The sequence below is a fragment of the Dendropsophus ebraccatus genome, chromosome 15 (genome assembly GCF_027789765.1).
Source record: "Dendropsophus ebraccatus isolate aDenEbr1 chromosome 15, aDenEbr1.pat, whole genome shotgun sequence".
In the NCBI taxonomy this organism is placed as follows: domain Eukaryota; kingdom Metazoa; phylum Chordata; class Amphibia; order Anura; family Hylidae; genus Dendropsophus; species Dendropsophus ebraccatus.
The window spans coordinates 28,161,807-28,186,686 of NC_091468.1; the positions used below are offsets into that span (position 1 = coordinate 28,161,807).

Below are 24,880 nucleotides of genomic sequence, written 5' to 3' on the forward strand. Positions count from 1 at the left end.
ATGGAGAATCACTCCAAAAGCAGCTAATTCAATAGCGAGAATACTCTGAGGCTACCCACTGGTGATATATGACAAACCAGATACAGTCCAGCGGCCTGAGTACCAATCAGTCCATCACAGTCCTGGCATAGTCCCATTTTTTTTTCTCTGAAAAAAGGGCTAGGGCTTATTTTCAGAGTAGGTGTTATTTTTTTCCATGAATACCAATACCTTTCTTGTACTCCACAGAGCAGCTTTTTCTTTTGGAACTCATATTGAGCAATTTTTACCGAATCTGAGAACTCGGGAATGGATTTGTCCTGCTGTAGTCAGAGTTAGCGGGGGAACTTGTCCGGGGCAGTAGGGAGCTAGGTTATGCCTATTCTCTGTGACGTTACATGATATAGCCTAGAGCTGGAGGAGCTGACTGTGACCAGGGCTTATTTTTGGAGTCGAGCTTTATTTTAATCCCTCTCAAAAAATCTTTTTTGGAGTTGTTGTTTTTGGAGTGATTCTCCATTAGACCTTTTTATGTGTGTGTACAGTACTGTTACAGGACTCACACTTGCGGGTGTATCTTTTTACACTATATCTAATAAGGCTATGTTCACACAACGTAAAGAGACCGGCCAGTTCCGTGACCCGGCCGGTCTCTGCCGGCCGGGTAATCTTTCCGGCCGCAGGGTTCTGATGCGGGCGCATCAGCGCACGCCCACATCAGAACCTCCCACAGCACACAATAAAGCTTGTGGCCGAAGCCGCTTGCTTCATTGTGTGAACTGACAGTTCTTTCTGCAATTCAGTGAATGTCAGTTATTGTCAGTTATTTGCGGGTCTGCATGGGATCCTGGCCGGAGCGTATACAATGTACGATACGATCCCATTGAAGTAGAGGCATTGTTCCACCTCGCACAAAGTACGGCTGTTGTTGCCGATGGCAACAATGCCCGTACTTTTACAGTGTGAGGGTGCCTTCACATCTACCGTATGGCAGCAGAAAATCCGCTGCGGATCCGCAGCAGATTTAACTAAATGAATGAACACAGCATCAAATCCGCACTTACAAATCTGCTGCGGATCCGCAGCGGATTTGACAGTGCGTATTTAATGCTGGGTTCATTCATTTAGTTAAATCTGCTGCGGATCCGCAGCGGATTTTCTACTGCGATACGGTAGGTGTGAAGGCACCCTGAACATAGCCTAAAGGTTATGCTTTAAGTGTTCTCCCTTTCACACATTTTGATTATATTAGGAATGAGTCTGACATTTTTGGAGGTACCGCATTCTAGAGGACTGGATGTTAGAGATGGTGGACAGAAATTTACAGGTGTTTTGTAGGAGTGTGGGGGTGATGGGAGGAGGTGTATAGCTGGGTGTCATCAGTATACAGATAGTAATAAAAGCCAAATTTGCTGATGGTTTGTCCCATGGGATGTGTAGAGTGAGAAAAGGAGAGGATCCAGGACTGATCCCTGAGGAAACCCAACAGTAAGGGTGGTATTACACGGGCCGATGAGGGCCCGATAATACTTGTAAACGAGCAGTGATCTGCTAGATCGTCGCTCGTTTACTGGACCTATTACACGGCCTGATAATCGTTAAACATGGGCTGCAGGGACATCGTTACCGATGTCCTTGTAGCCCTTGCTTAACTATATACATTACCTATCCAAGTTCCAGGGCTGCTGCTGCGGTCTTCTTCTCCACAGGTCCCCCGTGCTCTAACTTCAGAGTGGTCTGTCAGCTGACAGGCCGCTTAGCCAATCACAGGCCGGGACCGCCGCGACCTGTGATTGGCCGGGCGGCCTGTCAGCTGACAGGCCACTCTGAAGTTAGAGCGTGCGGGACCCGTGGAGAAGAAGACCTGGAACGTGGATAGGTAATGTATATCGTCAGTCGCCGGCCGCGCACCGCTATTACACGTAGCGGTGCACGGTCGGCGCCGGACGAAATAGGTCCAAACCTATATCAACGATCAGCCAATGATCGTTGTCATCGGCTGATCGTTGTATTTATTACATGGAGCGATAATTTTTCCATGTAATAGTACCCTTTGAGGAAGAGAGGATGGAGAGGTGGAGCCAGCAAATGATTAACTAAAGGATCGGTCAGAGAAGTAAGAGGAGAACCAGGAGAGGGCAGAGTCCCTAAAGCCAATACAGTGGAGCATAGTAAGGAGAAGCTGGTGGTCTACAGTGTCCAAGACTGCAGAGAGATCAAGGAGAATGAGCAGAGAGTAGTTGCCATTGGATCTGGTTGTCAGAAGGTTATTAGAGACTTTAGTGAGGGCAGTTTCTGTACGGTGAGAAGTGTGGAAACCAGGCAGAAGGGGGTCAAGAGTTTTCAGAGAAATAATAGGGTTCACTGATGAGACCCCACGATCAGGAGAATGAGCCTGGAGAAGCACATGGTAGCCGATTTGGATTACATCAATCTCTGTCCAGGATACTATAAGTCTACAGGTTCTCTGAATGGAGATGATTGACAGCGGGAAATTGAAGCGTCTTCTAGGTCATTCTCCTGATCAGTGGGAATCTCAGCAGTGACAACCCCCCCCCCCCCCAGATCAAAGCTTTTGACAGGTCTGTGACAGGTCAGGTACACTTAAATTTCAGTTCTGTTGGCAGGAGCTGAAATGTACCTTCATGGAGTAGCTGCAAATGCCATATAACACGACAACAACTAGTGTGCTCCGAAGTAAGCTGTACAATGAGGACCCGAATCCAGTAGTTGCTGTAATACAAGTGAGACAAATCGATTTATATTTCATAGAGAAAGTTTAACAGCAAGCTCTTATAAAACAGTCCCAAGAGTCCCATATAGAAGTAAGAAAGATCACTCAGAACAGCTAGGAAGGTCCTATAGGACCTTCCATTATATCACAATCATGTGATTAGTCATATGACTAGTAGGCATGTTAAAAGTTACTTCAAGGGGTACTTCAGCCCTTTTCGGCAATGTCCAGGGGGGTGGGTGAAATCTATAACATACACTTATCCCCCCAGCTCCAGCCCTGCAGTCTGCATTCCATCTCTCCGGTGTCCGGACACTTCCTGGTCTTGAGACAGCACTTAAAAAGTAATGTAGTAGGCCCACTTAGCCATTCAGCGACTGTAGCGGTGTCCTACCTCTGCCACTGGATGGCTGAGCAGGCCTACCATGTCACGTCTCAAGTGCTGCCTCAAGATTAGGAAGCAGTCGGATACCCAGGGGAAGGTAAGTGGATGGTATTGTTTCCTACCCGCTCCCTGGGCATTGCGCAAAAAGGGGTCCCGGACTGAGCACTTTCTTTCACCATAAATAGTGGCAGGGTAGGGATTGTATATACATGGCAAATGTTTTAATCAATGGAGGTCTTGCTGCAGAGACCCCCAATGATTGGAAAAAGTGGGAGAAAGTGTGCGGTAATCCACATCACTCCCCAGCTTACTGCAGTCTCCATCTAGTTGCACTAGACATGCTCAATAGACTTCTAATAGAGCCCATCTATTGAGGGTGGATAGAGGTTGAAGCAAGCAGGGGAGTGAAGCGCTCAGGCACCTGCCTTTCCGTTTGTTCGAATGATTAGTGGGGGTCTCTGACACATTTTCCTGTTAACCTCTCTTTAAACATAGACCACCAAAGATAGTCAAGTTAACCCTTCCACTTCCTTAGTCCACCAGACATTTAAATAAAATGTAGTATTTTTTTCCTGTTTTAAGTTGTCAAAACCAGGGGTGCATCTTATAGTCCAAGAAATATGGTAATTCAAAATACAAACAATAGAAGAACACAAAGATTTGTATAGAAAAAAGACCCCATAAAAGGGATTTTCATCAGGCACATTTTGGTCAAGGGGAGAAAAAAAGGGCGAAATGATGTGTACGTATGCCCACAATACTCATTGGCTTATGCAGCCTTTTACTGTGTACCACTGTGTATCACCAGTGATTGGCTATAGTGATCTTGTGGGAATTCAGGCACATTGGCCTCATTTACTAATAATGCATCAATTTTCAGCCACTGAGGAGGGAACCCAGGAGTGGTTCTGAAACGTGTTTGGAACATACACAGCACTGGCATACATTTTATTCATCTATACATCCACCGCATGTAGCCAGGGGCCCCGTTACCAACGATCAGATTGAGAGCCCACTGGCATTAGGACCCAGCGACTTAACATCTCAGCTTCCTGCATCCATCGGAAAACAAGGCCATGCTGCTGATAAGCTGGTGAGCTCTGTACCCACTATCTGACCCCCCCAAACCACTTGTACCTTTGGATAGCTGCTTTTAATCCAAGATCTGTCCTGGGGTCCGTTCAGCAGGGGATGCAGTTATAGTGATATAAACAACTTTTAATCCGGCAGCTCTGTGTCTAACGGCTGGGGCTTACATTTGTATATGCATTAGGCTGGCACAACCTCTCTGTCCTTCCTCCCCACCCTCCTCAGCATTAGGAATACTCCAGGCAGATTGCTTCCTATTCCCCACCTGTGTGTATATTGAACATGGGCTGGATCGTTAATACACCTGTGCAAAGCTCAAACAGCAGTAAATGTTCCTAAATCATTCCTAATGATGAGGAGGGTGGGGAGGAGGGACAGAGAGGTTGTGCCAGCCTAATGCATATACAAATGTAGCCCCGGCCGTTAGACACAGCGCTGCCAGATTAAAAGTTGTTTTTATGACATAAACTGCATCCCCTCCTGAACGGATCCAAGTGGTTTGGGGAGGACAGATTGTGGGTACGGAGTCGCTTTAAAGTGACTGTACCACCAGGCCCAGGCTGAAGCACTGGAGGCGGGCTGACCCACCCTTAGTGGAAAGAAACTCCAGCCCCTCCATGACGTGACTCCATTAGAATCAATGGAACCCTATCATAGAGGGGCTAGGGTTTCCTCTCACTAAGGGTGGGTCGGCTGCCTCCAGTGCTTCAGCCTAGGCCTGGTGGTACAGTGACTTTAAACTAAGCCTAATCTGAACTCAACCGGCCTGACAACATCTTGAAGCCGAGGGACAGGTAAGAGGTGCCGCCGTGCACTGTACCTTTATTTAACATCAATATCACAATATTGTCTGGATTTCTCCTTTAACATCTCTCCCCTATGCTAATGAGTAGAGAGTCCATGGACTAACCAGGAGTAGAGAACCAGCACTCCATTTACTGCCAGCAATCCCAGTTTGGTTTCATTGCTTATCAGTGTGGTTCTACTCTCGCTGCAGTATAGTCCAGCTGAGACTTGTGGTACTACAGTGCAATAACAGCAATCCCAGTTCAGTGTGGTTCTACTCTCACTGCAGTGTAGTCCAGCTGAGACTTATGACAGTACAGTGCAATTCCAGTAATCCCAGTTTCAGGGGCGGACCCAGACTGCAAAGGGAACCTGTGCAAAAAATGTGTTTGGGCACCCCCATAACCTATTCGTTTCTCCACCTTTCTGCCTTGAAGGCGCACACATATATGTATGCCGGGGTATCCGGTACATGGGTCCTGGTTTCTCGGGAGGGCCCTACAGCACAGCACAGATGCCAGGACCCACTAAAGGACTGTACTGTAGTCTGTGCAGGCCCTAGTGTGGGACTGGGGTACCTGTGGCCCACCAATAGAACTGATCATGGGGGGGCACCCAAATAAAGAACCTGACAGAAGCGATATGCTGACCTTGTTCCAATTATGTACTGATGTATATGTGACCACAGCTGCCTGAATAACAATAACTACAACTCTCAGAATGCCTTACACTTATGAAGCTCTCAGAGAATGTTGGGAGTTGAAGTTTCAGAGAGGACAACCCCTTGAGTTGTCTGCTCATTTGTACTTCAAATCCCAGCACATCCTGACGACTTCAGACTGCAGTAAATGCTTACAGTTGTACTGTTTGCAGCTGTTTTACTTGGAGGGTCCTGGGTGCATTGTACACTGGATGCTATGTGGGGGATGAGAGAATATAGCTCAGAGTGTGGAAGTGACCCCAGAAAAGCACTAATAGGGGATAGAACAAATGGGCCCTTAATCACTGCTTGGGTAGAGGTGGGATACATGTACTGTATGTGGCTGCACAGGTGGGATACATGTACTGTTTGTGGCTGCACAGGTGGGATACATGTGCTTTCTCTTACACAGTCCACCCTCTATCTTACAACTTTCAGCAGCCTGACAGACACACTGACAAAAATTACTCACTGCTGCTGCTTTTCTTCACAGTCCTGTCTCTGGCAGTCATAAGCCTGCAGGATCCTTCCAGCCCCTGTCATCACATGCTCTCTCCTCTCCTCCTCACACAAGGTATGCCAGACAGCGTAGTACAGGAGGGGGTGTCAGCAGCAGTGTGCAGAAGGAGAGGAGAACCAGCCCCGACTGGGCACATCATCCAGTCACTAAAGGGGCCCCACAGGCGCATGGGGCCCACACTTCCCGGGTGCTGATGCCGCCTGGGGGGCACACTACAGACATGTGCCATGCTGAGCTGACACTTTAGAGTCTGAGCCTGGGGGGCCCCTCTATTGGCCTGGGCCCCTGTGCAGCTGAACAGACTGCACAAGTGATAGGTCTGCCTCTGCCCAGTTTGGTTTTATTCCAATTTTTTTTTTTTAAGCACAGTCCAGCTGAGACTTGTAGTTCTATAGCGCTTAATAGATTCCAATACAATGGCTGTGACTAGCATAACACTATAATGGCCCTATAGTTACATTTTACATTTTAAACTGTGTATTACTGATTTTATTTCTAATATCTCTAATATTTGTGTTTGTTAGTAGTTATATGTGTATCTCTGTTTATACACTGATGCATTGATCCATGCTATGAGATTTTTATCATTATTATTATTATTATTATTATTATTAAATTACATTTTATTTGGAATATCGAGAAGACATTAGGTATATTGCCTGGACATCCAGGCTCCTCTCTCTCTCCTTTTCTTTTTTGGTAACTTAGGTTGTCATTGTCATTGCCTGTGATTTTGCCTGTGGGTTGTCATTGCCTGTGATTTTAGTGAGCTGCTTGTATTCTTGTAATTTTGTTGATTTTCACTTATCCATTTTCATTTCACATACCAATTTTTATCCATCTGCATACCCATACTAGCTTTGAGGTTCAGGCTTCTTTCTTTTATTCTTTGTTTGACATTTAGTGATTAAGGTAGTCGCTGCCTAGTTGTGACCTCGGCCCCGGAGATTATAGTGAGCTGCACCCACCGCCTTTACTGTCCTAGAATTTTAAGCTGTTGTTGTGTCTGTTTTTTCGCGCCAAATTCTTTAATGAGGGCATGCCCTAAGTAAATCTGGAAGGTTTTACACCGGACAAAACTAAAACCCGACCATCCCGCCACACTAGCATTGGCTGGTTTTTGGAATAGAAAACCTCTTAAAAAAATTATGGTTTGCTAAATAAACCACAAAGGAAGGCTATAAACTCCATACCAGTCATGTGGTGGTGCCCAGACCCCCCCCCCCCCCCCCCCCCACACACACACACACACTTATTGCTGGTTGTTATTTTTAATATATTTGAAAATTTAATAACTCAGAATTTTAAAAAAAATATATATACTTATATGTTAAAACTTACCAGTCCCACCAAACAAAAGTATGTCAATTTGCTCCAGGAAATATACACAGAATGTATTCACTTGAGGAAAAAGACCCAAAAGTGATATGATAGGAAAACAGCTCACAAATACTGAAAAACAAGAACAGTAATAAACAGCTTGGTGGTTTACAATAAATCTTTTTAACAATAAAAAGATTTGACAGTGCAGGTTTATTGTATTTGTACAGATCCATGACCACAAGTTGTCACTTGAACCAACTTAAAGGTTAAAGGGGTACTCCGGCAAAAAAAATCTGGTGTCAGAAAGTTATACAGATTTGTAATTAAAGGACACGTGCCATGAAAAACATTTTCCCAGTAACTGAAGCACATTACAAAGTTATATAACTCTGTAATGTGCTTCAATCACCTATCTGCCTCCCTTCCCTGTCTTTTCCCCCCTCCACCCCCCACCAGGAAGTGTCCTGACTCACACAGACCTAATTACTGTTGTCACCGTCACCAAGCTCTTCTCTCAGCTCCTTCTCCTGTTACACTAGCCTCCCCCCTCCCCTGCCTTGTCAGGTGACAGGCTTGCTCAGCTCCCATTGGCTGAACAACTGCAAGCCATCACTTGTCACATCTCACTTGCTTATCTTCCCTCCGGCACATGGGCAGCTCCCCCCTCCCCTCATACCCTCTCTCCTGCTGCCGTGAAGGAGTCATGTCACTAGAGAAGATAAGCTGAGCAAAGCAGAGTCACCTGACAAGGAGGGGAGGGGGAGGCTGGTGTAACAGGACCTAGAGCAGCCCTCCTGCTGATGACTCATCCTCACAAGAAGGAGCTGCCTGGTGACAGTGACGACAGTAATCAGGTCTGTGTGAGTCAGGACACTTCCTGGTGGAGGGGGGAAAAGACAGGGAAGGGAGGCAGATAGGTGATTGAAGCATATTACAGAGTTATATAACTTTGTAATGTGCTTCAATTACTGGGAAAAAGTTTTTCATGGCACTTGTCCTTTAACTTCTATCTGAACAGTTCCTGACATGGACAGAGGTGGCAGCAGAGAGCACTGTGTCAGACTGGAACGCATACTCCACCTCCTGCAGGACATACAGCTGCTGATAAGTAGTGGAAGTCTGGTCATTTTTAGGTAAAAGTAAATTACAAATCTATATAACTTTCTGACACCAATTGATTTGAAAACTATTTTTTTTCCCTCTGGAGTACCCCTTTAAATTTTATTTTACTGTTTGAACCAAGACCCCAGCGTTTTATTCTGCAGCAGGACAATGACTCCAGACACAGAGGCAATGACTCTTCAGTGTAAAGAAGAACAAGGAGTCCTGTGATCATTTGGACCCCACAGAGAGAGATTTCACCGGGGTACACCTTTATTGTACTGTAAACCAAAAGAAGCTTACCAATAATTTGATCTCTTAATGACTGAAACAAATCTGGAGAAAATAAGTCAAATCCATAAAGGGTGGGATGTTGCATTCCTGTGGATTTGGCTCCAGCATCCAGAAGCAGAATAAGGCCACAAAAAATACAGAAATAAACCGGTCTGCTGTATGTTATTATTTGATTGTAGCCCTGGAAAAAAAAAGTATAACAAACATAGACAAATGTTATTTTATCATTTGTATGTTCATAATTGAATACTATTAAAGTTTATATACAAAATACACAAGATACTGACTTAGAAACAAAGTACAATAATATATATAGCATAGTGTGGTCTACAGCACTGTACTCTGACCCAGGAAGTCTCCCTCACCTTTCAAATCATGTGTTTTCCATCCTCTCCATTCCTGCTATACTGTACCTGCACTTACACTCAGCCATTAACACTGCTGCTATAGAAATGTTTCTGTCACTGTCCTCCTGCACAGCTCTTCCTGATTGGTCCATGCTAAACACACACACACACACCTTCCCCATTGCTGTCATGTGACCATACAGACCTCTGTCAGCAGCCCTGCCTCTCTATTCTAACCTGTTGTACTACGCTACTGCATTATGCGGATCTGCAGCTTCATTCTGTATCTACAAACTGCTGCTGTTTTTTCAGGATTATGCACTTACTATACATTATACACCACATGCTGATTGCTATACTCTACAGTGATTTATAATATGACATATTCAGCTGTTTCTAAATGTTTGTTTCAATTGTTTTACATGTTATTAAGAATAAAAAATCATTATTTTTGGGGTGTGGAACCAACTGTCTGGATTTCAATGATTTCTTATGGGAAAATTTGCTTTGGTTGAAGAGTGGATTTGGATTACCAGCACAGTCTCGATACGAATTATGCTCGTAATCCAAGGCACCACTGTATATGATTCCTCCAACTTACATGGACTGGTGATGCTGGATCTGGCTGCACGCTCTGGCGTAGAAAACAAAAAGCAAAACATTTTATCGGTCCAGTTAGTATATTATTCATGTATACATTTAAAGCACAGAACAAGCAAATACTTTCTTTAATTACTTTATTAACCAAACCAGACAAAAATGGAAACTGCCAATTGGATGTTCCCACGACCTAATGTTGTTCAGACTAAGCATATTAGTTATAGTCTGTACTGTAGTCTGATAGCCCTTATCTAGACTGATATAGCAGAACAAAATATGGCAGAATATTGATGCATTATATTACACTGAATACCCCTTTAAAACAGAGCTACAGTATCCATGGACCACTAAAGATGTTTTCTCAATTTAGTAATTTATAGCACATCTACTGTCTTATCAATGTCAGAAAGATGTGGATCCTGCCTCGGAAAAGTTAGAACAACTGATCTCTACTCATGTTTCCTGTCCTCGGCATTGTCTGCTGATTCTGTACCTCACTCCTGTATGTGTTTCTGACCTCAGCATTGTCTGCTGATTCTGTACCTCGCTCCTGTATGTGTTTTTGACCTCGGCTCTATCCCCTGATTCTGTACCTCGCTCCTGTATGTGTTTCCTGACCTCAGCATTGTCTGCTGATTCTGTACCTCGCTCCTGTATGTGTTTCTGACCTCGGCTCTATCCCCTGATTCTGTACCTCGCTCCTGTATGTGTTTCCTGACCTCAGCATTGTCTGCTGATTCTGTACCTCGCTCCTGTATGTGTTTCCTGACCTCAGCTCTATCTCCTGATTCTGTACTTCGCTCCTGTATGTGTTTCTGACCTCGGCTTTGTCTCCTGATTTTGTACCTCGCTCCTGTATGTGTTTCCTGACCTCGGCTTTGTCTGCCGATTCTGTGCCTCACTCCTGTATGTGTTTCCTGACCTCGGCTTTGTCTGCTGATTCTGTGCCTCACTCCTGTATGTGTTTATGACCTCGCTACTGTATGTGTTTCTCAACTCAGCGTTGTCTTCTCATTCTGTACCTCGCTCCTGTATCTGTTTCCTGACCTCAGCTCTATCTCCTGATTCTGTACTTCGCTCCTGTATGTGTTTCTGACCTCGGCTTTGTCTGCTGATTCTGTACCTCGCTTCTGTATGTGTTTATGAACTCGCTCCTGTATGTGTTCCTGACCTCGGCTTTGTTTCCTGATTCTGTACCTCGCTCCTGTATGTGTTTCTGACTTCGGCTTTGTCTGCTGATTCTGTACCTCGCTCCTGTATGTGTTTATAACCTCGCTCCTGTATATGTTCCTGACCTCGGCATTGTCTCCTGATTCTGTACCTCACTCCTGTATGTGTTTCCTGACCTCAGCTCTATCTCCTGATTCTGTACCTCGCTCCTGTATGTGTTTTCTGACCTCAGCTCTATCTCCTGATTCTGTACCTCGCTCCTGTATGTGTTTCTGACCTCGGCTCTATCCCCTGATTCTGTACCTCGTTCCTGTATGGGTTTCTGACCTCGGCATTGTCTGCTGATTCTGTACCTCGCTCCTGTATGTGTTTCCTGACCTCAGCTCTATCTCCTGATTCTGTACTTCGCTCCTGTATGTATTTCTGACCTCTGCTTTGTCTGCTGATTCTGTACCTCTCTTCTGTATGTGTTTATGACTTTGCTTCTGTATGTGTTTCTGACCTCAGCTTGCCTTATAGTTTCCCTTTGGTTCTGGTTTTGTTTTGCACTTGCTCTCTCAGTCGGACCCCTGGCTTGTTACCGGACTCTGGTTTTGGTTCTGATTAGTGTCTTATATGTTCCTGGCTGGTTGTGACTGCTGACCACTCTCCATTAACAGCCCCAGCACAGTGCATAGACCATCATCCAGTTGGGGTCTGCCGCTTAGGGCAGCACATCAAGTAGGCAGGGACAGAGGTCCGGGCTCTGAGAGGGCTGACTGTACCTCCCTGACGTGACAGCTGCATTGTCTGAATATACCAGGGATGGGGAATATTCCAGGGATGGGGAACTTTCTGCCCTCCAGCTGTTGCCAAACTTCAACTCCCATCATGTCTGGACAGCCTTCGGCTGTCCAGGCATGATGGGAATTGTGGTTTGGCAACAGCTGGAGGGCTGAAGGTTCCCCATCCCTGGAATATACCCTAATATACTAGTCTTAGAAGTGGTCAGGTTTACTGAATCCTGCCTCCAAATGGCACAGTCACATTCAATGCACATTGTACAATAGTGTGGTGACAAATTACATTTTGTTCAAAATTATTAATTTGTTATTAATAAAGGAACAATATTTTACCTCTTCCTTTCTCCTGATATAAAATACAACCTGCACACCGCAGAGAAATAGCCTGTACTACATGCTTCATTTTACCACACACATTTCACAGTGGATTGCAATGGGAAAAATTCACAGTTAAAGTGAATCTGAGACCCTCTGACAACTTACTGAGCTGAAAGCACTGCTGGATGGATATAAATAGCTTTGTTGCCTGTGTCTGTGTTTTTGTTTTAATTAAAAAACACCTTAATTTGGGCTGTGAATAGTGTCAAAGATCAATCATTACCTTAGAGCTGCTACGCCATGCTGTATGCCTGCGCCTGGACAATGAGTCACTTACACTCTGCATACAGTACAGTAAGGCATAGCAGTACTAGGACCCAAGGAGTAATAGGCTCCGCCTCTTTGACACCATTCACAGCTCAAATGAAGGTTTTTTTATCACTGTAAAAACACAGACTGAGGAAACAAAGGTATGTTTTGAATGCTTTATATCTATCCAGTGGTGCCACTAGCTTAATTAGCAGTCAGGAAGTTAGAGATCCACTTTAAATCTGTTGATAAATGTATGAATAGACATGATGGCATGCTGTAGGTATTAAAATCTGTAATATGCCTACAATTCAATGATGACTTTCTCTGCTACTTGTCAATAAAGATTTGTATAATTCCATTTATTAGGGGGTCACAAAAGGCTTTTTTTCAGTTTTTTTGAGTCAACACCAGAGGTGGATGGGGAGGTAAATGCACAAAACAAAATGGACAAAGGTGGCAGCAGAGAGCACTGTGTCAGACTGGAAAGAATACACTACTTCCTGCACCATTTCATGTCAATTATTTTCACGGCCGTGGGGGAACTGGGGCCGCTGTTCCCCATAGTATTCAACACAATGTATTCTTTTTTTACAAGAAAAGTTCTTGTCAAAAAAGAATACACTCTGTGAACATAGCCTAAAGGGGTATTCCGCTTAAACATAACTCTTCACATGTTGCTGCCAATGGCGAGACCAACAGTTCCTTCTGTACTTGTTATCTATTCAGTTCTGAGCTGCTGAAGACACAAAAATGTGTGTGTTAGCTTTTCTCTCTGTCTCCCCCTTCCCCCTCCTCCCTTTAGAGACGGCTTATGTAAAGTAGTCCCTGGCAGGCTTTATCTGCTTTTATTTGTAGCTTCCTTGTTATGCTGTGCGGGTTAATCTGAGGTCAAGTTGCTAATGAACTTGCTTTGATTATCATTCCTGGCATTATAAAGTTGCAGATAGGGAAATGTATACATCAGCCTCAGAAGGAAGGGGGAGGAGGCGAGACAGACAAAAAACCCCACATACAGTTTTTTGTGTCTTCAGCAGAAAGCAGCAGCAGAGAACTAAAGGGTGACTAAATAGATAATAACAAGTATTGGAAGAATTGTTAGGGCCCAATTACACGGGACGATTATTGTGCGAAAAATCGTTAACTCGTTTGAATTTAAACGATTTGCATGCAACGATCAAAAAATTGTTCGTATGTCGTTGATCGTTGATTTAGATCTGAACCTAAAATAATCGTTATTCGTTTGCTAATCATTTGCTGTAATTCCACATTCATTCGCTCAAGTTCTCCATTTTTCACTAATTGTTCAGTGTAATTGCACTTTGTTCATTGTTTTGCTGGGATCAGAAGGAATAAACAATCATAGTAACGATCGCAATAATGATCGTAGTAACGATCGTAACTAACGATTATCGTTCTGTGTAATATGGTGAACGATTTTAGGTTAACGATAAACAATCTCGTTTGCGATTGTTTATCGTTAAAAATCGCTCCGTGTAATAGGACCCTTACCAAGAGCAGCAAGTTATGTTTGAGAGCCTTTTTTAAGATTTGACTGCTGGGGCCACAGTGTTGGTGAAGTAAAGTGTGGTTTGATGCATTTCTCTACACAGCCAGTTAAAGGGACATATTGCTAAACCAGTGGCCCTCCGGCACTAGGGTAAAAATCAAGATATAAATGTAAATATCTAATCAGTGTGTTATGACCAGCGGTGAGATTCAATACACATTTGTTTTCATCCATCGTAATGTTATCTTGTTAGAGCAAAGAGAGCTTAATGAGTAACAATATGAATAAGAATACGGATGTCCTTACCTTGAGAAGGCAAAACTGGCAGCTAGCGATAACAAAACAAAACTGGAATACCCAAAAATCTCTAAAAACATCTGTCTGCAAAACTAAAAACCCAAAAAGTGACACAATAATTGCTAAAAATACGGCCAAGATGTTCTCGCCAACATTCTCCGTTCTGCAAAACAAAACAAATAACACAGATGAAACAATAATAATGATGATACACTAAATATCAACTTATACTTTTGGGCTATGTTCACACAACTATTTTTCCTCTGCTTGTAAAAAGAAAAAAATTATTTTGGTGTTTGGCCGCCCTTCAGTGCAATTACGGCTCTTGGTTCATTATTCAAGGTAAGGGGGACTAATTGGCCTTTGGATGTGTCTATAATTAAAAAGTCTACCAAATGTAATAGCAAAGGACGGTGAAAAAATTAAAACTGTGTGTGAACAACTAAAAAATAAAGTCTGCAAATAATTGTAATGATCATTACTTTGACATCCGCACAGACAGTGTTATTTTATTATTTCATACACTGTGTGCATTTGACGTCTTTCCATTGACTTTAATGCATTAAAATCAATTAAACTGCAGAAAAAACAGATGGAAAAGCGTCCACCTTTTCTCTATTTTTGATATTGTGTGAACACAGCCTAACAGTAAATCATAACAGGTGGATTAACATTAACAAAATATTTAGAAGAATTTACAAAATACAGCAAGTCTGGTGTAGTTTTTTCCTTTTTATTTGTATAGTGTTCACTATGTGGGATGAATAATGGGATAATATTACAGTTCATGTCCTTATGGATGTGGTGATACCAAATATATGTATATTTTTATTTTTTTATGTAAATGTTTATACAAAAATTATTTAGTAAGAGGGAAATTGTATAGTTGTATTTTTTTGGCTGAGATGAGACACCCCCAAGTGATTGGCTGAGCCGCCTGGCATTATGATAGTAATAAAGAAGGAGTGAAACATTCCGGGAGTTGTAGTTTCCCGGCTGGTGCCATCTTAAAAATAATTCCTAAATTTTAGAAACTGTGGGGGAGATTTATCAAACTGGTGTAAAGTAGAATTGGTGCAATTGCCCCTGGCAACCAATCAGATTCCACTTTTCATTCCTCACAGATTCTTTAAAAAAAGAAAGGTGGAATCTGATTGGTTGCTAGGGGCAACTGCGCCAATTCTACTTTACACCAGTTTGCTAAATCTCCCCAATTGACTGGAGAAAAGGAGCAGGTTATAAACATGAGAGAGGTGTCAAAAAAACATGCGGGGAAGCCATGAGCAATAACAGTGGAGTTTTAAAGAGTTTCTTTGGGGTAGGTATGGGTGGCTTGAATACTATTTATAACTGCTTATGTGAGGCACTATTAGACTTTGTTCCCACAATGTATTTATTCAACTAATACCGGACGTTGTTGCAGATTGCAATTATTAATTTGAATTATTAATTGAATAAATACATTGTTTTGACTTCTACGGAATCCTGGCCAGAGTGTATACACATAGTATACACTCCGGCAGGGATTCCTTGCGGCCGCACTGAAAAGTGACATGTTAGTTTTCTGCGGATGCTTTCCTTAGAATAGTGGATGCACAAAATTGACAGTGCAGACAATGTAAAGTGCGGCTCCGACCACACTTGACATTATCTGCTATGGGGAATTTAAATGTGGGCACACCCAATTAAAAAGAGATGAAGTTCATGCAGCTGGTGCCGGTGTCACACATAGTGTGAACCCGGCTTTTTTAGTGTGTAGCAATACAGTTGCTGCCTTAAACACCATTAAAATAGTAGAGGCTGCTTGTCTGTTTATTTAGCAAATAAAATTTTTTTAAAAAAATTGTGAATCGCAAGTAAAGTTAAAAAATACCCTGATATTTTATTTTTTGGTCATATCTCCCAGCCCTACCTGGAACTTCTTCTCAATTGTTTTCTGATTTTCTTCGCCATATTTCACAAAATGTGTTGGACACTAAGATTGATGGGAATGCTTTTCTGATTGACACACTTACTTGTCCAGCAGCGCCAACAATGTCAGCCGGTCACACCAAACCTTAATCCATTTACCAGGAAATATGTGAATCTTATAAAACTGTTTTTTTGGAACACTGGTCTCTGATATGACATTAGAAGAATGTTCAGATTCATGACTTAATGGCTGCAAGACAAACAAACAAAGCTGAATTATATTAACAGTAAACGCACATAAGTCAATTTTTCCTACCCCCTATAGTGCAAAATTTAGGGATATCCAACGCATCATCCTGAAGTATGTCACTTTACTATACTAGGATAACAAATGTGAACAAGTACTTACCAATGGCGTGAGATGTGTTGCCAGAAGGGGCAAGACCCTGGAGAACATGTTCTCACCTAGTGTGGTAGAGGATGCGGTGTCCACAAATACACATTGGTGTTATAAATGTGCGATGTAGAGATGCATAGTGTGTCATTTTGTACAGAACCAGTCTTCTTTCTATTCCATTGTTATCAACCAGTCATGCAACATAAAAAGTTTTGTAAACTGTAACACGTTACGTGGTGTATTTGGCCTGCTGTCCCATCTGTAAATTGCAATATGTCGGAAGTACGAAGTTGAAAGCGAAGTTTAGAATTCTGGAACATATTGCAGATATACAGTACAGGGTGCACAGAGGCTACAGTCCCGTAGATCTTTGTAGAATTACGTGGAATGTCATCAGGTCACAATTATTGAGAAGCTACAAAAACTGCAGCCTCCTATGTATGCGGGAAGCGTTTTGGAGATTGCAATTAGACTCCCACTTCCCCAAGCGTCTGAATTACAAAAAATTATATGTTATTTTTATTGATGTATCATATTACCCTTCTACTCTGCAATCAAGTACTTTAGGAAACCATTCACACTTCTATGCATTTAACCTGCAATTGTATACCTTTTGTATACTGCTGGTATGGGGTTAACATGGGGAACAGTACCCATCTAGTGGATGCACATCCGCTGATGCAATGTCAAGTGGGACATGATAGTTTAGGTAACCATTCACACTACTATGCATTTAACTTGCAATTGCAATATTATCTTTCTACCTTTTGCATACTGCTGGTATAGGGTTAATATTGTGACCTTTTGTTGATCATGTGATGCAATTACCCTGACGTGCTAGGCGGTTCGTTTGTATGGCGCCATTCATAGTGGCATATAAAAGGATGTATTGTTGTTACCTTGCCATGATAATGGGGGTCTCCCCGAAACGGGTCGGCGGGATTTCAATGTTAAAGATTTTATATGCCGCAATAAAGTTTGGATCGTTTTACTTTATTGGAGCTGTGGATTACATTGATCTATTTGTTCGCACATCAGTCAATGCCACAAGCCAGCAGGTTAGAAGAATCTCCCTATAGTGCACAGGACACTGAGGATGAAGTTTCTACCTTCATCCTCGGGGCCATTTCCGTGGTATTAGCTGTCAATCCATATGCTAATTAGGCGTTTTGGTGCACTATATTCATTAGAAGGAGGGGGCTGTCCATGGAAGCATTGCCTAAACGCCTAATTAGCATATGGATTAAACTGCTAATAGTACGGAAACGTCACCAAAGATGAAGGTAAGAAGCTTGCCTTCATCCTCAGCACCCTGTGCACTATAGGGACATGTCAGCAATTAAGATCCTTTTAACTTTAAAGTTTCCCTTAAAAGGGATACTCAAACGAAAATATTTTTCTTTCTAATAAATTGGTGCTAAAAAGTGCCAGACATTTGTAATTTACTTCTATTTAAAACTCTCCAGTCTTCCAGTACTTATTAGCTGCTGTATGGCCCGCAGGAAATGATGTATTCTTTCCAGTCTTTCCAGGGGTTTCCTACTGGGATTTGCTACTACTCTGGACAGTTCCTGACATGGACAGGTGGCAGCAGAGAGCACTTTGTCAGACTGGAAAGAATACATAACTTCCTGCAGGACATACAGCAGCTAATATGTACTAGAAGACTGAAGATTTTTAAATGAAAGTAAATTACAAATCTGAAATATTAGATGAATGGGGGTTTCTCACAATTTACATTTTTTTGCCTTTTTATTAGAAAAGAAGATAAATGTAAGATTGCTGGAGGCCCCAGGAGGTGGGATGCCCTCTGATCACTAGTACTGGGCCAGGAATCAGGCATTCCTTCCTATTGTATGACTGCAGAGAGAAGAATGGACTGAAGTTGAGAGTCCTGCTGCTGCTTCTCCAAATACAGTTTATAGAACTGATGAACAGTGGTGAATTGTGAGCCATATAGAAAGGACACATTTTTTGTGCAACTCTAACAATTTTTTGTTGGCCAATAAAGGTATCACTCCTAAAATACTTTGATTACAAGTATTTACCACGATATTGTGCAACACTTAAATTTTTGCAAAACAGAGGAAAAGGAGAACATTTTGGGGCCGGTATTAGGGGTAAAAACAGCTTTAATTCCAGTGGTGTGGCACAGCAGGGTGTCAAAGAGGCGGGGCCTAGAGCATCTGTGCCCTAGGCCTTCAACCCCTCTATCCCCAGCTTTCTTCTTTTTCGGCATGCCTCTGGGCTGGATGAAGGCAGGGAGAGAGACGTTGCAGGACTAGGGCACAGATGCTCTAGGCTCTGCCTCATTGACACCTTTCCACACAACCAGAATGAAAGTTGTTTTTACCCTCAATACGGCCCCCAAGAGACAGGACGACCCCAGGAACAGATCATATCAGTCAGTGTTAACGCTCCACAAGAGATTAAGAAAAGGTAACCCTTCATCCTGATTTTGTTCCAATTTAATCAGTAAGTTTAAACACTTATTACGGGAAATACTTATAAAGTGCTTTTTTCCCTGCACTTATTACTGCATCACGGCTTCACTTCCTGGATAAAATGGTGATGTCACGACCCGACTCCCAGAGCTGTGCGGGCTGTGGCTGCTGTGGCTGCTGGAGAGGATGATGGCAGAGGGATGCCCAGTGTCCCTCCAGTGCCCTGTGTCCCTCAGGGTCCCCCTGCCATAATCCTCGCCAGCAGCCACAGCCCGCACAGCTCTGGGAGTCGGGTTGTGACATCACCATGTTATCCAGGAAGTGAAGCCTTGATGCAGTAGTAAGTGCAGGGAAAAAAGCACTTTATAGGCATTTCCCATAATAAGTGTATATTGGTGATTTGCATAACTTTTGGGGGGCAATACAATACTTTAATAAAAATTTTCGCCAGACTTGTCCTTTAGGCCTCCCCATGTTCCCAGGGATTTAGATATTTATAGATATAATAGATATTAAAATCTCTAAAATTTCATAAAAGGTAAAAGGGAAGTTGTCACCTCAGAAACAGCTAAGCAACCGCCGACACAGCTGTATACTATATTAACTTAGAGAGTAACGCTACCTTTACAGTTTCTGTGGCTACAATTGAAGAATAATAGCCTCCCTCTACTTCCCTTCCTAAAAATGGAGAGCCCTGCTGAGGTCTTAGAGCATGTGTGTTCTAGCCGTGCACAACAATAGCGCCTGCCTCCCTGAGCTCTTGCTCAGTTAGGGGGTGTGGTTTACCAGAAAGGGGCAGGGCTTATTGCACCAATTTTTGATGCACATTTTTGGCATTTTTTCCCATTTGAATAATACATGTATGTACACTTCTCTGCGTTAAAGAGGCACTGTCGCTAATTTAGATTTTTTTTTTTTAAAGAAATCAGTATATTGCAATATACTCACTGTATATTTTTTTGAGTTTCCTATTTTTAAATCAGTGGTTTACATATCGCCACTAGATGTCTCCCTTCCTGTCAACCTGATCTCCATGCTCCCTCTGTGCTGATATTAAGCTACAGTGCTTTGTGCGCTCACAGACATGGTTTAGTAATGATTGACAGCCATATGTATGATTGCATGTGTACAGCTGCTGCATGTCCATATTCAGTAGCTGAGAATCCTGGGGGTGCTTGCATTAAATGGCCAGCTCTCCAGTCAAACAGCACCAAAACCTCTGTAACTACTCGGTGACATTACACATAATACAGAGGATTGTCTTTTGGTAATAATTAGCCTAAATTAATTGCCCTCAGTTGATATACAACCTGCACAATGAATAGTTGTCTTTCCTTGTGTGAGCGCACAAAGGACTGGGACTTTGTGTTTGGTCTCTTTTTTTAACAGAGAACAGACCACATATCAGCACGGAGGTAACATGGACCACACTTTGGCCATATGTATAACACTGATATAAATATAGAAAACTTAGGAAAAAAAATACAGAGAATCTAATGCAAAACTGCTTCTGCGATCACAACCCCTGCTGATTTTTTTTTTTTTCTTGTGATTGTGTCTCTTTAAACCTAATTTTCCACATCTTCCCCCAACCACCTCCATATTCAGTTCCATTTGTAACACACAGAAAACACAGAAATTGCGATAAAAAATACTACTTCATACAGTGAAAGTCATTTGATGGAAGTACTTACATATGGCGTGCCACACCTGCTTGGCTTCTCAGTGACTTCTGAGGCTTGTGACTCTTCTTCAGGATCATCAGAAAGTAGTCCATGGTTTCCTGATGTTTCTGCTTCTGAGTTTAAATCAGTATCACTGTAAAATGTTACATAACTCCGTTATATAACTTGGCGCGGTCTCTCTCGATTCAGTATTATGTGACCTGGATGGCCACATAATGTAAGTCTATGGAGCCACCCAGACTCAGAACAAGGAACGGTCACGTTCTTAACACACTAGAACTCGACCAAACAAAACTTTTGACAGGTCTCTGAGTCATATCAAAAGTTTTTTCTAATTAGAGCTACACTATAAATAAAGATGTGTGTGACTGGTGAATGGTGCAGATTTGATGCTAAGTTCAGTTCTTTAGACCAAATCTGCTGCTGATCTGCTGCGGATCTGCAGCAGAAAATCTGCTGCGATGCGGTGTGTGAATCTACCCGTAAACATCTAAATAAATCTTTCCCATAATGTCAACTAGAATATACACATAAAACCATACTGCTTACTTTGGAAACTGATCTGGTGATGCCCAAATGTTTTGGTCAATATTCAACTGTTCATCTTCTAGAGCGGAGTCCCCTTTTTCTGACAGATGTTCACAGCACACACCATGGTCTCCCGGTGCAGCCACAACTGCAGATTTTAAAAGTAAAGGAAAATTTGTTATCACACAATATCAATGTTTGTAACACTGTGATGCAAAACTGCTGCAAATGAAAACTACATGCTTCACATTATGGTAAAGAAACAGCTCGCTAAAATAGTCTTATACTGCTAGGGTGTAATACAAAAATCTGTTTAAGGGTGCCTTTACACGTACCGGATTTAAAACAGATTTCACGCTTCGAGTTTGCAGTGAAATCCGCTGTGAATCCTGGTGGTGAGAAGTTCAATGGGGTTACATACCCACAGCAGAATTTTTATTCCGCTGCGAGTATGTAACCCGACCCCTTTAACCCCTCACCGCCCGCAGCATAAATTACCTGCTTGGCGCCGCGGCTGCATGTGTGGCTCCCGTCAGTCCTGCTCAGCCAATCAGTGCTGCCGTGTACTGACTGGCTGAGCGGGACCGACGGGAGCTAGGAGCAAATCTCCTGCGAATCTGGTATGTGTGAAGCTACCCTTAAAGGGGAAGTCCAGCAGAAAATATTTTTTAAATCAACTGGCACTAGAAAGTTATACAGAATTGTAAATTACTTCTATGTAAAAATCTCGAATCTGTCAGTACTTACTAGCTGCTGCATGTCCTGCAGGAAGTGGTATATTTTTTCCAGTCTGACACAGTACTCTCTGCTGCCACCTCTGTCAGGAACTGTCCAGAGCAGAGAGGTTTTCTATGGGGATTTGCTACTGCTCTGGACAGTTCCTGACATGGACAGAGGTGAAAGCACAAAGCCGCTATCAGAGCCATAGAGATACAATAAGACTATACTCCATCTACATCGCTCCTGATGAATGCGAACCGCAGGAAACGCGTTGAGCGTAAGGAGTCTTGGACTGGCCTAAGGACTGGTAATAACTGCTGCTGAAGGACTACTGAATCACGGTAAAACCCTGCATCATTTACCTGCTGGCATCGGACTTACTGTTATCAGCCTAGGAATGAGCATTATGGGACCTGAGGTCCTGTTACTGTGAGAGACTATATATATATACCAGCCCTACGGGTCATGTCATTATTTCACACAAGGGTACAGTGCAGCACCAAAACGTGCACATTTATCTTCGCAGTACTATACACTGTAAATAAATTTCACTTGTTTCAGCAAGAAGTTTTCATTTTCCACATTTGTTTTGTTTTTGATGAACTTTATGAAAACCAATGAAGTATTTATGATACATTAATAATCTACATAGCGGGGTCTCCAGCACTGTTCTCTGAGGAAAGGACTGTGGCGGTAATCTCTTCATAGCTGTAACATCTCTCCCCGGACAGAAAGTGATGCATGTATGTGCCCGCATTTGCCCTGCTCATTCCTTCCTGCTCTCTGCAGTCTCTGTCAGCCCTTGTGTTTCCCATCCTCTCCATTCCTGCATTCCTGCTATAATGTGCCTGCTCAGCTATACACACTGCTGCTATAATCTGTCTGCACTCACTCTCAGCTATACACACTACTGCTATAATGTGCATGCATTTACACTCAGCTATACACACTGCTGCTATAATGTGCCTGTGGTTACACTCAGCTATAATGTGCCTGAACTCTGCCATTCACACTGCTGTATAGAAAAGTTTCTGTCACTGTCCTCCTGCACAGCTCTGTAATTCTCACTTCCTGATTGGTCCATGCTGAACCCCTCCCCCTTCCCCATTGCTGTCATGTGACTACACAGACCTCTGACAGCAGCCCTGCTTCTCTATTCTAGCCTGTTGTACTATGCTACTGCATTATGGGGATCTGCAGTTCCATCCTGTATCTACAATCTTCTGCAGTGTTTTCAGGTTTATGCAGTTACTATACATTATACTCCACATGCTGAATGGTATACTGTACTGTAACTTATAATATCACATATTCAGCTGTTTCTAAAAGTTTGTTTCATTAGTTTTAAATGTTATTAAGAATAGAAAATCATTATTTTTGGGGTGTGGAACCAATTATCTGCATTTCAATAATTTTTATGGGAACGAATTATGCTCGTAATCCAAGGCACCACTGTATAATCTAACAACTATGTGCATATGGTATCAAAGGTAAAACTATTTGTGTAAGTGGACTGAGAATTAAAAAAGCATTAGAAACCTTTAAAGTCTGTGTGGTTATCCATCGTCTGTATCCCCTGAAACACAGAAAGAAATAGTATCATATAAAGAGTCATTTCCCATTCAGAATTTATAAGAAAACATGTAAGGGTATAGTCATATGTGGCTTATCTGTAGATAGATAGATAGATAGATAGATAGATAGATAGATAGATAGATAGATAGATAGACAGACTAAAATGGCTGACAAAACTGCAGTTCTTTCTACTTTTCTGTCATTTTAACAGCTCAAATAAAAGAAAATATGTGAGAGTTAACACTGGCCATTTATATTCCTTTACATCCAACTCTCACATAACAGCCTTGAAATTTGTCATAATCCTGAATCATGTGAACGTGTAACTAGAATTAGGTATTAAAAGAAGTGAAAATTTTTATTAAAGTATTGTATTGCCCCCAAAAGTTATACAAATCCCCAATATACACTTATTACGGGAAATCCTTATAAAGTGCTCGTTTCCCTGCAGTTACTACTGCATCAAGGCTTCACTTCCTGGATAACATGGTGATGTCACTTCCTGGATAACATGGTGATGTCATGACCCGACTCCCAGATCAGTGCGGGCTGTGGCTGCTGGAGAGGATGATGGCAGAGGGATGCTCAGTGTCCCTCCAGTGCCCTGTGTCCCTCAGTGTCCCCCTGCCATCATCCTCTCCAGCAGCCACAGCCCGCACAGCTCTGGGAGTCGGGTCATGACATCACCATGTTATCCAGGAAATGACATCACCATGTTATCCAGGAAGTGGCATCACCATGTTATCCAGGAAGTGACATCACCATGTTATCCAGGAAGTGAAGCCTTGATGCAGAGTGCAGAGACAAAAAAAGCACTTTATAACCATTTCTTGTAATAAGTGTATATTGGTGATTTGTACAACTTTTAGGGGGCAATACAATAATTTAATAAAAATTTTCGGCCATTAATCTATACTGTTGCCCATTATTTGTACAATCACAGCTATCATTATGAAATAATAGCTGTTACCTGACTTCAAAATGACAGGTGGCCTAAAAGAGCAAAGAAAGATGGTGTGTGAACGTAGCCTAAAAGCAAAGTCACTTTAAAAAAAAAAAAAAAAAAAAAAAGACAGACAATGAAGGAAAAGGATACTAGAAGTCTGGTGGAAACTACTCCATAAAAGTGGAGCACAAACATTATGCCAAGTTATGTTATTAGGTCATGTTAATACAGTCATGTTATTATTACAGTCAAGTTGTTATTACGGTCATGTTATTATGAGTCATGTTATTATTACAGTCATGTTATTATTACAGTCAAGTTGTTATTACAGTCAAGTTGTTATTACGGTCATGTTATTATGAGTCATGTTATTATTACGGTCATGTTATCTTTGTATTTTCCTAAACACAGGCCACAAAACAAAAACGAT

The 24,880-nt window shown here is 42.4% G+C and overlaps 1 protein-coding gene across 1 annotated transcript in view; it reads right to left on the reverse strand.

The window, feature by feature from the left end:
* The window catches only part of PCNX2 (pecanex 2), a 105,272-nt gene that overhangs the window by 68,935 nt on the left and 11,457 nt on the right, over nucleotides 1-24,880 (reverse strand). Inside the window, exons 4-12 of the mRNA XM_069954417.1 lie at nucleotides 23,469-23,505; nucleotides 21,231-21,357; nucleotides 20,691-20,814; nucleotides 16,260-16,405; nucleotides 14,254-14,407; nucleotides 9,860-9,892; nucleotides 8,921-9,092; nucleotides 7,535-7,645; nucleotides 2,621-2,712 (exon numbers count right to left, since the gene is read on the reverse strand). Coding sequence (XP_069810518.1) covers nucleotides 2,621-2,712; nucleotides 7,535-7,645; nucleotides 8,921-9,092; nucleotides 9,860-9,892; nucleotides 14,254-14,407; nucleotides 16,260-16,405; nucleotides 20,691-20,814; nucleotides 21,231-21,357; nucleotides 23,469-23,505 — 996 coding nt within the window. The remainder of the gene's footprint in view (nucleotides 1-2,620; nucleotides 2,713-7,534; nucleotides 7,646-8,920; nucleotides 9,093-9,859; nucleotides 9,893-14,253; nucleotides 14,408-16,259; nucleotides 16,406-20,690; nucleotides 20,815-21,230; nucleotides 21,358-23,468; nucleotides 23,506-24,880) is intronic.